Here is a 12,766-nt window from a genome sequence, read left to right as displayed (position 1 = left end):
CTGAGCCACCCAGGCTCCCTGGAGGGCACATTTATAATACTCAGAAATAAAATCATTACTTTTACCTTTGTAGGTGAGGGCTTTTTTTTTGTTGTTTTTTTGTTTTTGTTTTTTTGTTTTTGTTTGTTTTCAGCTGGAAACTTTTTAGTTCTTCTCTTTTATCTTTGGGGTAGCAAAGTTTCATAAACATGTGTTTAGGTGAAAAGCTATTTTTATTTAGCAGCTCAACACTTACTGGGCCATTTCTACCTTTTATTTTGTTTCAGGCTCAGGGAAATAGTTCTTTTATTTCTTTGAATTTTTTCCCCCCTGCCTTTCATTTTCCTGATTTTTTTCTTTCTCAAGTTATTATTAGATGGATATTTCTCCTCTCATATGGGTCTATTATAGCTTTTAAATTTTGCCTCATGTCATTTTTTGTCCTTTGCTTTGTATTCTTTTTTACTCTCTCTCTCTCTCTCTCTCTTTTTTTTTTTTTGCAGGGGCTGAGGTGGGATGCCTGGTCACTCAGTCACTTAAGCATCTGTCTTTGGCTCAGGTCATGATCCCAGGGACCTGGGATCAAGCCCCACATTGGGATCCCTGCTTCCTGGAGAGTCTGCTTCTCCCTCTCCCCCTTCCCCTGTTTGTGTTCCGTCTCTATCTGTGTTTCTGTCAAATAAATAAGTAAAAACTTTAAAAAAAAAGTATATGAAATTGGTATGGACATTATTAAGATAGCTGCATGACTTAACTATAATTATTTACAAAATAGACACATTATGGGAAAAACCATGTATTCTTGGCAAAAAAGATTATTTTTCTTTTTAAAAATACTCCTAGGCTGATTGGCTACATCATTCTGGTAAAAAATTTTCATTCAAAAGATGCCAAGATCTTTTTCCATGATCTCACATTGCTACCCATTCACTTTTCACACACGGAGCCTTGTTCCTGCTGGGGCTCACAGTTAAATTGTAGGCTACATTGATCTCATCACAGTGAAGCCATTACACTTCTGGTCTTCCTTACACATTTGCTCCATGCATGCTTAAAATCTGGGAAAAACATACTCATGGGCTGGTGAAACAAAGAAGCAGCAATTTCCTTGCCTTATTCCTTGGCTTGTGATGAAGTAGAGAGCATGATGTGGTGATTGGAGCCAGACCTAACCCTGACCATGGGCATTGCAGCCGACCCAAACCTAATTAAGAAAGATCCTGAATAAACTTGGGTGAGAGCCAAAATCACTAGCCTCTTCAATCAATATTTTTGATATAAAAATTAGCATCGGGGCTGAGTAAAAGGGAGCACTGTTTCATGTCACAGCAGGAAAAAAAAAAAAACCTCTCCTGCTTCTACCCTGACTTCCTGATGTTGGCTATTTGATTGATTTGTGTCTGTGATAATTTTCAGAGCAGGTGACTTACTCATGTCAAGTTCTGTCCTAAGCTATGTCACAGGAATCAGCCATTTCCAAACAGGTAAGTTGGTCTCACTTGTTCTCTTATTCCTGGAAAGAAATTCCTGGAAAAGAATACAGTATTCTCAGAAAAATAAAGCCAGGCCCTGTTGGAGCTTTGGAAGTCCTCTTTACACACTGCTAATCCCCTTTAACACACTGGCCTTCCAAGATGAGTCTACTCTTAATCTCTACAAGAGTGTCCAGAGGATAATGTATGTCGGAGTTCTTAGTAGAGTGTCTGGCGCATGATAAGTGTCCAAAAAATGATTGACTTGCTGTCATTCAAGACACCACATACCTGCTTTAGAAATAATTCCTAGTCTTGATCCAGGAAATTTGCAGATAGAGTATGAGATAACGAACAAAAAGATTAATATTTGACTCATGTCCATGCCTTTGTTATCCTAAAGACTACTCTTAATGAGGTTGAGACAAATTCAAGGGACCATTGAAGACATATCTACCTTTTAGAGAGATTCAGTGAAATATTTCCCAATAAAATCCAAGATTTCTGGGGCTTACTTTGAAATAAACTCTGAGTGGGGGAAATAGATGAAAATGACTAGCCATGGACAGATAATGTTTGAAGCTAGGTGACAGATGCAATTGGGTTCATTATACTATTTTCTCCTTCTTACTCTATGTTTACAATTTTCCGTTTTAAAACCTTTTTAATGGAGATGGATTAGGAATAGTTATTTTTAAGTGGATGGACTGCTATCAGTTCATAGCTGAGTCCCTCCCACAAGAAGGGCCTTTGGCTGAATGGAATTGTCTTGGCAAGGTAATGCCCTCCCCCACGCTTCTACCTTGGTAACCTGTATCGCATGATTAGTTGATGGCAAAAAGGACATAGAAGCCTGACTCCATTGCTTCACTTTGAGATAATTCTAAAGGGCCTGACTCCATTGCTTCACTTTGAGATAATTCTAAAGGGCCATCTCCCCATGGAGATGACTAAGACCTTTCTATGATGAAATCATAGTTAGGCTTCTTCCTTTTCTAATCCTGTCTCATCACTCTATCTTACCTCTGGTTCCATTGTGTGTGGTCTCAGTGGTGTGCTGGTAAAGGTTTAACAGATGGCTCTTCAGATCCTGAATGTGTAGGGTTTGCCAATATCTGTGGTGTAAATGCTTCCAGCATGGCCAATTTCAAGCTACCAAAGTGATGTTACAGAAGGAGGAGTTGGGAACAGATGAACACAATTGGTTCTTGTGACCGAGTTCAAGCCAGTGCCAGCCACCCTTGCCCATTTTCCTTAATGAAATTCTTAAATCCAAATCTCTGAGTCTCTATTTAGGGTAATCCAAACTAACACAGAGCCATCAATTATTTTTTATATTATCTATTTTGGTGATTTGACTATTAAAGAAACTAATATTTCACAGAAAAAATGAAATGAAATTGGTCACCTCAAATGTTTCAGTGAAACACAGACACACACACACACACACACACACACACACACACACAATACTTGTAAGACAATGTCCCATAATAATTGCTTAGATACATTTTAAAATACAGTCGCCTTTTAATTTCCAAATATTACACAGCTGCATAAAGTGTTCTGAGAAAATAGACTTCAAATATGTTGTTTATATGGAGACCAGGAAAAATGGCCATGAAATCACTAGAGAAGTTTAGAGTATAATTGTTATTACTGCCGTAAATCCAAATACAGGAAAGTTAAGGTTTTCTCATCAAAAATTTTAAGTCAGAGTAAGCCATTTGTACTATTTGCTATCTCTGAAGAAAATACAGAGGAGCACTGCATGTGTGAAGAACCGTTAAGACTTTCACCCTATTTGAGAGCTGTTGTTGGAATAAGTAAACAATCACAGATTATTCTTAATATTCTATTTTGTAAAAAGAGAAGGTACCTCGAAAATGGGAAGAAAATATCCCACTGAGGAGAAAAGGTTGGAATAATTCTCTTTAAGCACTCTTGATTATCAACAGAGAATGAGCACAAAATTTCTGTTATGCTACTAGAGACAATTGAGCTATGCAAATAAAAGCTCCAACAGTGGTTCTCAAATTAGGACATGGATTAGAAGCACCTGAGGAGGCTGTTGAAATGTAAATTTCTAGGCACAACAGCTATTCTTACTCAGTGGAAGTCTGGCTGCAGTCCCCAGGGACCTGCATTTTGATAAGCTTCTAGCAAATTCTCAAGCCCATGGTGTCTGTCAAACCAAAACAGCTGAAAGGCAATATAACCGAACATCCACGATAACACAATTCATAATGGGATTAGGGACATAACTCACCATTTCCCTGTTAAGCAAATATATCCTCCCTACGAATATTAGTCTGAATCCTTTATCTTCTGTTTCACTGAAGGCCACTTTTAAAACATCTCCCATCTAGCTGTTAACCAGCCAGAGTCTCACCTGTGTATCTTTACATTCTTGCTTGCTCTTAAAGGAAGGGTAAAGTGTGTATATGTGTGTGTGCACGCGTGTGCATATGTGCTTGTGCGTGAATGAGGGGAGGGTTGGGGAACATAACAGAGTTTTCTTAGGAAATTCTCTTAACAGAACCCACCGAAGAGACATTTTGAACTGTGGTATATTTATTGAGACTCAATAATCCCTATTGATTTAAAATTGTGGTTTTATAACCTAGCAGTAGGTATTTTCTTATAAAAAGTAAAAATTCTCATGATTACCCTCTTAAACAACCTCATTCTATATATGACATATACTCTTCTATTACCAGCCCTATGAGATCTGGGTCTCTCCTAATGTTCTCAGGAAGCATTGCATTTGGTTTATAGTTGTTCTCCTAAGTGATTCCCTCTGACAGAGATAGTTTTTCATTTTTTTTTTTCATTAAATCTTGCACATGAGAATGTAATAAATTGTTCTAAGACTCTGGGATCTTGATGAAGCAGTAGTAATGCCCCCCCCCCCTGTTCTTCAGGCCAGGTGGATAAATAAATATTTTCCTATCATGAGTTAGACTCAGGATCCCCCATAAAAGTCATAAAGATGGACAAATATAGCAGCTCACAAAGACACCCCTCTAAATGCTTAAAATTGAAAGGGTAGTTGTGAAGGTGTATATGAAGATCATGGACATCTAGAACGGAAGGGGAGGTTTTTTTGCTTGCTATACCTCAGTAAGGTCCTCTTTGTCTACTGTTCCTTTTATAGGACTGAAGACATTTATGCATTTTTGGACAACTAACTAGAATCAATTTCATTTAAATGCACATTTTCAAGAGAAAAGACCTTTTTGGGGACATGGATACCACATGTATTTTCTTTACATAGTTACTGGTGCACCGATGCATTGGAAAGAATTAGAATTTAGTTACCAGAATTAGTCGCTGGAGGGGGAAACTGCATAGTGAGAACTCACTTCCTCTCCTCTTCCATGGATAGTGATCCTTACAAATGTGTGTAAGAAACCTTATTGTTGTGATCTACTTTTAAACTGATATACCTAATAGGGGTTATACTCTCCCTATAAACAGCTTTCCACACTGCTCGCCTTTATCCTTTAATCAGTTGTGAGCATCAGGCGTGTTGCTCTCTTCAACACCAGTGTGCCTGGCTGGGCTTCTGTCTCTGGGTACGGCATGAAAGCTTGGGTCCATCTGTGTCACAAGTCAAGCCTTTCTTGAAATGATTTGTTTATACTGTCATTTGATGGAGTGGAATGTTCTGTAACTCATTCGAACTAGTATAGAAGCTTTGCTAAAAGGTCACAACTGCTCTTTAGAGTTTCCAAATCTGGGAACCATATGGGAGCTTGTTAAAGATAAGGTTTTCCACTGGCTTTTTCCATACCAACCAGAGCCAATTAGCAAAAAGGCACTATTCCAGATAAATTTGTGTTCACATTTAGAAAGACAGACAGACAGACAGACAGACAGAGGAAGAGAGAGAGACAGAGAGAACTCAAGGAAATTACAGTTCTTTGCTCAATAGTGTGTAAGCCCATTTTATACCAAAATTGGATTGCGTGTGCCAGCAGACAGTAAGGACTATTTGATAGGCCTGAATGGGGGTGTCAGTCTTGAACAAGTTGAATAGAATTTGCTTTTAATGTCATTTTTGGATCAATACGTTCAAGTATATTCTTGCGAGTCAACTCTAAAGGAAACTACATCTCACCATTTACTCAAAATTTAATAGGAAAATGACAACTCATTCTTTAAAGTAATAAGGGTTATGTATGCAAGCTAATCATTCACTCACATGGCACCAACAACCTTCCAGTTGTCATAACATTACAGTTTGAATCTAAGCCTACAATTGGCTTGTGTTTGCTTTCTGCCCCCTTCCTTATGAAACAAAAGTCTTGAGTTTTCCAAACCTCAAAAGCTCAGCTGTAAAACTGTAGGAGACCAGCAAGAGGAAAAGGAAAGTTTCCTTCAAAGACGTCTGGAGTCACTGCTGGCCAGTCCTGCTCTCTCCCTCCAAACATTAACTATGGCTTTTGACACTCGTCCTTGGAAAAGGTCCAAATGTGGCAAATGGTAGAAGCAACATTTCTTTACCCTCCTGCCTGGAGCTCCCCACAATACGGAAGAGTTCTAGCGGGGGCATTCATGGGTGAAACAAGGAGGTCAGCTACTGTCTACCACGCTTACTCACGTCTGCAGATGAAATAAATACACCCATAATGAGATCTACTGAATTAAAAATCAAAACCCTCTCATTTGGTTGGAATGCCTGAAAGAGTCTGGACCAGAGAGTCTGCACAGTAGCAGTGAAAACACAGGCTCATTGCCATTAAAAATGTTCTAGGAAGTGTGTGTGTGTGTGATGTATTTGTAGCAGGATACTGGGAAAGGAGAAAATTTTTTAAATCTGGAACCATATTTTTGTCTCTGCCGTCCCAAGCTGGAGACATTAAAAACACAACATTTCCAACATTTCCTTCAGTTCAATTACGCTGGTTTGGAAACCAAAATTGTCCTTAGAAAAGGGGGAGAAATCCATTTATATTCCTTTTGAGGCAAAAAGGGGGGGTTTTCTGGCAAAGTCTTTAGGTACAATTCAGGATCAGGAAACTTAATCATCCAGTTCAAAGCTTGTCTCATCGTAGAGTTCGGGGCGCGCTGACTTCCTGTGCCGAGAATACTTCAGTTGTAGGAGATCACCCATTTCATCCAGGTTTTCCAAAACCTGCAAAAAAATTGCCTTCCATCAGTTATTCTTTAAACCCCCTACACCCCACGGAGATATAATCTTCTATTGCCAACTTCCTTGATTTTAAAGAAAAGGAGAAGATCCAAATCACTAAGGTGTGGCTTATAAACCAGCCCTCGAGGAATGTTATATGCTAATTCATTTTATTTCATATCCTTTAATAGTCTACCCCACATTACAAATATTTAACTTATTTTTGGGGTGTGAGGAGAGGAATAAAAGCATTGGACCCATGCTTACCCTTTCAGGCTTTATTTTAAAGTTTAATGACTTACATATATGTTTTAAAAGATTTTCTTTATTTATTTGATAGAGAGAGAGGGAGAGAGAGACAGTGAGAGAGGGAACCCAAGCAGGGGGGAGTGGGAGAGAAATGGGTTTCCCACAGAGCAGGGATCCTGATGTGGGGCTCAATCCCAGGACCCTGGGATCATGACCTGAGCCCAAGGCAGGCGCTTAACGACTGAGCCACCCAGGTATTCTTAATGACTTATATTTAAACTTGTGGAAGAAAGAGGTAAGGTTGCAGATTATATTTGGGTTTATGTCCTCATGACACAGCAAATCAGTCTGGTCAGGGGCAAAATGGAACATTGCAGCAGCTGGTTAGTGTCCTCTTTTCCCTCCGATACTGCCCCAACCCCAGCGCTTAAACACTCATCTCTATGTTCCATCGAATTGTAGGACTTAAAACCATAAGGGACCGAGAACTCTTCTGTTTCAGTTTTCTCCATTCAGACAGATAAATGTATCCCCAATTTTCCAAAGCAACTACTGAGATGGAGAATAGACAAGTGTTATTTTCCCATCTAGTATATCACTGATCTTATGGTATTAGGCATGCCTTTTAAAACGTGTTAGGCCATCTTGACCTGTCAGATGAGGAGGACAACATTAGGACTTAATGTTTTGAAAAAGGTGCAGATGTCTGTTAATTCTGGAATGAATGACTAGTGGGACTAGTGAGCTTTCCTCTTTGGGAAGTCTTTCAAATGTATCAAGTTTGATATCCACCAACATATGAAGAGTCTTTTCTTTCTGGGTGGTAGCATTATAGGTGGTTAAAATGTTCTTTTACTTCAATGTACTTCTTAACTTTTTACATCAAATCTAAGCACTAAGACAAAGTAACAAAAGTTATATTTAAATTACATCAAACTAGGATAGTGTCTATTGCTCTTGGCTGAAGGTGGGGATGGAGTAGCTCAGAGTGGGGCATCTGCACGCTTGGAGGAGATGAGAGACAACTCATGAAGGTGTGGGAGAACATAGGATTTCTAGTCGTTTTAATTTGTCTTTTTAACTTCCATTTTGGTATCTGCTATAAAATGTACACAATATCTTGACAGTGTTTATACAACTTATAAGTGGATTTATGTTGAAGCCCACTGATCAGATGACCCAGAGGACACCTGTACTCAAAAAAGGCAGGCATGAATTACAGAAGAAGCATCTTAGTAAGAGGGAGCTGGGAAGGGCTTCTTCCCACATTTGAGCTTGTGCTCGAGATGACTTTAAGGAAGCAGGGACCAGTCGGGGTTGATGTTGTTCTGAGTGGGTGAAGTTCAGAGATTGGTCCTATGCAGAATTCTTATGGGGCAGGTGGGATGACTAAGATGAGGTCATTTGTAAAGGAGCAGCCATCACTCATGTTAGAAGAAGGAAATTCTAAGCCATTTTGTGTATGTAGAGTGGCCTCATCTCTGCCTTGGTCCAAACATGGTTATAGAAGGAACTTGTCTACTATATGCATTTTCTGTGAGTGTTATGTTCAGTTAGCTACTTCAACGTCTTGTTTATTCAAGGGTCATCTTACACTTACCCATATGTGCATATTAAGGAATATGCTCACAATTTTTTATTGATATAGGTGCCTGATTTCAAAAGTTTTGAGGCATCTGTCTAGATGATGTCTCCGTGCTCCTTCCTAGCCAACCATTCAACAGGATTAAGAACGTTTGAAGAAAATCCTGAGGTCTGATGTCTCCCGAACTGGGTATCCATGAATACCTCAATGCTGTTGGGGTCACAAAAAATATAAACTCCCCACTGCTGTCTACCCCCTCTTGTCATCTCTGGGAGCATGCTCCCGGTCATGTCCTTTCCTCTCCTATGCCTACTGTCTCTCATTACTTTTTTCCTCTCTTCATGTGTAAACATGCCCAGGTCTTTCAAGGGCTTTTATAAACCTATTTTTCTTTCTTTTGAGGTCAAGCTTCTTGAAATATCTGTCTACTTTTTTTTTTTTTTTTAAAGAAACAACTTGTTAAAACTAATTACTAGAAATATATACACATTTTGGAGAACCTAGACAACATAGAAAGCTATAAGGAACCATGCAACAAAGTTCACCCATCATCTCAAAATCTAGAATTAACTCAGTTATTAGTATGTCATGCAAGAAGTTATTATTATGTATGCACTTTGTAGTGGACACTGGTTTAAGTCCTAAGAATGTAATGGTGAAGCAGAAAGAAAATACACTGTGTATATAATTTATTATTTGAACTCGAAGTATTCACTTTTTTATTCTTTGTATTACTATCTCCTAGTGTATGTATATATACATATATACTACATATACACGCACATACAACAATCCATAATACATGTTATATGTGCATGTATATTACACATATACACATAATTCATTCCATCTTCATGTAGAATAACTCAGTCATATATAATGAATGACTTCATACAATCCCATATATAATTCCCACCTTCATGTTCCACAGTTGTCTATATTTCTTTTCCAAAATGAATTTATATTATCTGTTATCACTAGTCACTTATTTATTAGTATCTCCTCTTAAGAGTTTTTGCCCCTGGGTTTTGCACAATAGTAGACACTCAATATGTTTGCTGAATTGCTTGACACTAGGAGACAGTTCCATTGACTCCAAACTGACTGAGATGGCTTAGTTGTCTTCTCTCACTCATTTCCATAAAGATCAAAACCAAAGGACAATGAAATGTGGTTTTGAAATCATTAAAACCCAGTGTACGTCTGGATGATATGATGGACCTGTCTTTGCCAATATGTTGGTTAGTTGGGTCGTATTTTCATACGATGGGCTTGGTGGCTCTAAAAGGGTCAGTTTGTGAGTGATTGCGGCTAAAATAGCACATCAGATTAGCTTTTGCATTTAAGATCAAGTAAATAGCACAACATATGGCTACTCAGTCAGTCTTTTTTATGAAATCAAAACACTGCCTTGAGTTAAGTTCTGCACTAACCTCATTTTTCTTTCCTATCCACTGAGTTGATCACATTGTTGGGCATTGTTGGCAACCCTTTGTTTTTCCGCAGTGAGTTTTATGAGTGTTGCTTTTCTAAACCACCAATAGAAACTCAGGGAGCCCCAAGCTAGCTCAATAAAAGAAGCTGCTCACAATGCAAAGTGCCAGTACCAGAGGTTCTGTTGGCCTGTGGGTACTCACTGTGTCTAGCATCTCCCGGGTATGTGCTGCTGAAACACAAAACCGAGCCCGAGCTTCTGCGAGGGGAGTAGCTGGAAATCCAACGACCACCACCCCGATTTTTCTATTTAATAGATGCCTTGCAAAAGCCCTACGGGAAAGGTAAAAGAGAAGGTTAGCTGAGAGATGACAAAATTATGTGGCAGGAAAAAGAGTGTGGTTAATCGACTTTTCTGATAACAACAAATAGAAGATGATTAAAATTACTAAACTTCTGTTACGTGTAATTAATTGACAAGGAAATGGGGACAGTGTCTTGATGGCACCCAGAGCTGAGGGTGCATATGATAGGGCCTGGCACACCCATTAGAGCATTGTGAGTACTGAGTCTTTGACACTGAGCAGAAAATGCTGATGTACACGACTCTGGTATAAGGAGTCAGCACTGATATACAAATTCTTTGTCTGCAGGGTTCCTAGGAACAGAAGCCCCAAAGCTAACCAAATGCAATTGCATAAAGAAAGAACGTATAATAAGTGCAAACTTGTATGTTTTAAAAATCCAATACCAATAACAGAGTATGAAAATTTCAAGAAGCCTATACTTAGTGACTCTTATTTAAGTACCAGGATCTGAGGGTCTGCCAGGAGATAGTCCCGAGCTGTATTATCACTCCAGAGCCATATTTTTCCCCCATTAAACCAGAGGTGAAAAATAGTAAGGGTCTCCTCATTTTTTATTGTGTGACTAAATCCACCCCCGTATGTTCAAGGATGATAAACCCATTGACTGAGTTAAAGGGGGAACAGGTAAGAGGGATTCAGGGAAGAAATGTGTACACACAGAGAGGCTGGCCCGTGGATGCAAACTGTAGAATGTAGGTCATAACTATAAAGCTTTCTGATACAGGGTGTTACAGATTAGAGGGTGTAATGTTTCTCCGTGGCGATTCCTTCCCTTTATCTTCTTCTAGACTTTTTCTTATTCAGAGCTAATCTCAGTGACGATTCTGGACTATCAAACTCTCAAAAGTCTAGATTTTTTTTGTGCTAAGATCCAAGGTCAGACAAAAAGGCATGTGCCCCTACGTGAATCTTGCCCCACTTTATGCTCTGTTGCTCTCTGCAGGAAACCTTGCTTACTAAATGTCTCTGCCCATAAGCAAGGTAAATGCCTCAGATCTGTTCTTAGCATTAAGAGGCTCCGGGTGTCCTTTTTAAGGCTGGAAGATGAAAGCAGCACCACAAAAACCTTCCAGTCGTAACTTAGGAAGAATTCTTGAACCAGACATGGAGAACTAGCCTGTCCATTTATTTATTCCTCTTGCCATGGAGCTGTCTGTCTTTTTGGTTGCCTCATGGAGAATGCATGTTATCAATGGAGTGGTGGAGATTGCAAGGTCTAGGGAACACAGTGTCTCTGGCCCTTGGCCCAGCTAAGGCAAGAGTCACCTCTGATTTGGATAGGGAAGATTAACAAGAAGATGAAGCTTTCTGAGAAAGTTAGAAAAACAGAGGCTGTGCTTTTTCTTGTTCACCGTATGGAAGGCTGCCCATGGAAGGGCACACGATGAGAGCTCATAATTATCTGAGAAACAAGGCAAGTGCTTTTATTGCTAAACTACAAACCACCTGACCCATGATCTCAAGCTAATTTTCGGGACTCCCCAAAGACCATTTTCGCTGTCTGCATGTTTCTCTTTGTACCAGAGGAAGTGAGTTTTGCCAAAGAATGTAGAGCAAAATATAGGACTGTTGATTCATTCTAATCTGAGGCCTCCCTGGAGCACTTTCAGCCTTAAAATTTACACTACTAATCCTGGCCTCCTTCGGTTAATGTGTCTGATTGCCCTGATCATTTTATATAATGAGCCTCTGGGTTTGTACTCCCCAAAACAAACGAGAGCCTGTAGTGTGAGCTGAAAGAAGCTGGGCTACATAGATAATAATAATAATAAGTGGTTAGCAATGCATTACGGGCATCATCATTGTACTGCGTATCCTATCATCCTGAAAGAGTATGACGAAGCCCATGGAAGGAGAATGTAAACTCTGTATCAGAGACTAAATATAATATATTCCTGATTATTCAAATGAATGTTTTATGGGTGAAATCACATGATACCAAATGTTGCAGAAGATTCCAGTGGTTGAGTCGCAATGAAACTTTGCTCTAAAAGATACCTTGCTGGAGAGGATATTTCATTTTGCAGTAGACGGACAGGTGGAGACATCACAGTGCTTCAATAATATCAAAGGGTTGAAAATAAGCAAATGAAGGAAGTGCTCATACACTGACTTATACAATTAACTCCTTGTCTCAAAAGCTTTTCTCCATATAAACTTTCTGTTGAAGGAATATCTGAGAAGAAAACAAGGCCAGGGGGCAAAGAAACTTTTGGCAGCAACTCCTGCCAACAAGAGAGGACATTACCTTTGCTCACTGACCTATTCTAAGTTTCCTTAGACAACTCAAGCAACTAGAGTGTTTTGTTTTGTTTTTCCCATTCACTGGGTTTGAGGCCTTTTGATTCATCAAAGATGACATTGAGAGTTAAACTCATACTATGTGTTTGCCTTAATGAGATGTGTTTCCCTCTGCTGTGGACAAAAGCTTCAGAGGCTGTGCTATGCACTGAGAAGAACTCTGGTTCAGGAGGCAAGCAGAACTGGCTCTGAATTCTGGGCTTTGCTGCCTATAAGCTGAGTGACCCTCAGTAAGCAATTT

The 12,766-nt window shown here is 39.3% G+C and overlaps 1 protein-coding gene across 1 annotated transcript in view; it reads right to left on the bottom strand.

Annotated features, from left to right (window-relative positions):
• Positions 1 to 2,957: 2,957 nt before the first annotated feature.
• Positions 2,958 to 12,766, bottom strand: part of SPTLC3 (serine palmitoyltransferase long chain base subunit 3) — a 138,071-nt gene continuing 128,262 nt past the window's right edge. Inside the window, exons 11-12 of the mRNA XM_059134050.1 lie at positions 10,060 to 10,189; positions 2,958 to 6,591 (exon numbers count right to left, since the gene is read on the bottom strand). Coding sequence (XP_058990033.1) covers positions 6,478 to 6,591; positions 10,060 to 10,189 — 244 coding nt within the window. The 3' untranslated portion in view covers positions 2,958 to 6,477. The remainder of the gene's footprint in view (positions 6,592 to 10,059; positions 10,190 to 12,766) is intronic.

This window comes from Mustela lutreola, chromosome 9, assembly GCF_030435805.1.
Source record: "Mustela lutreola isolate mMusLut2 chromosome 9, mMusLut2.pri, whole genome shotgun sequence".
Classification (NCBI taxonomy): domain Eukaryota; kingdom Metazoa; phylum Chordata; class Mammalia; order Carnivora; family Mustelidae; genus Mustela; species Mustela lutreola.
Note: the sequence above shows the minus strand (reverse complement) of the source record. Positions and strands in the feature narration are given on the sequence as shown.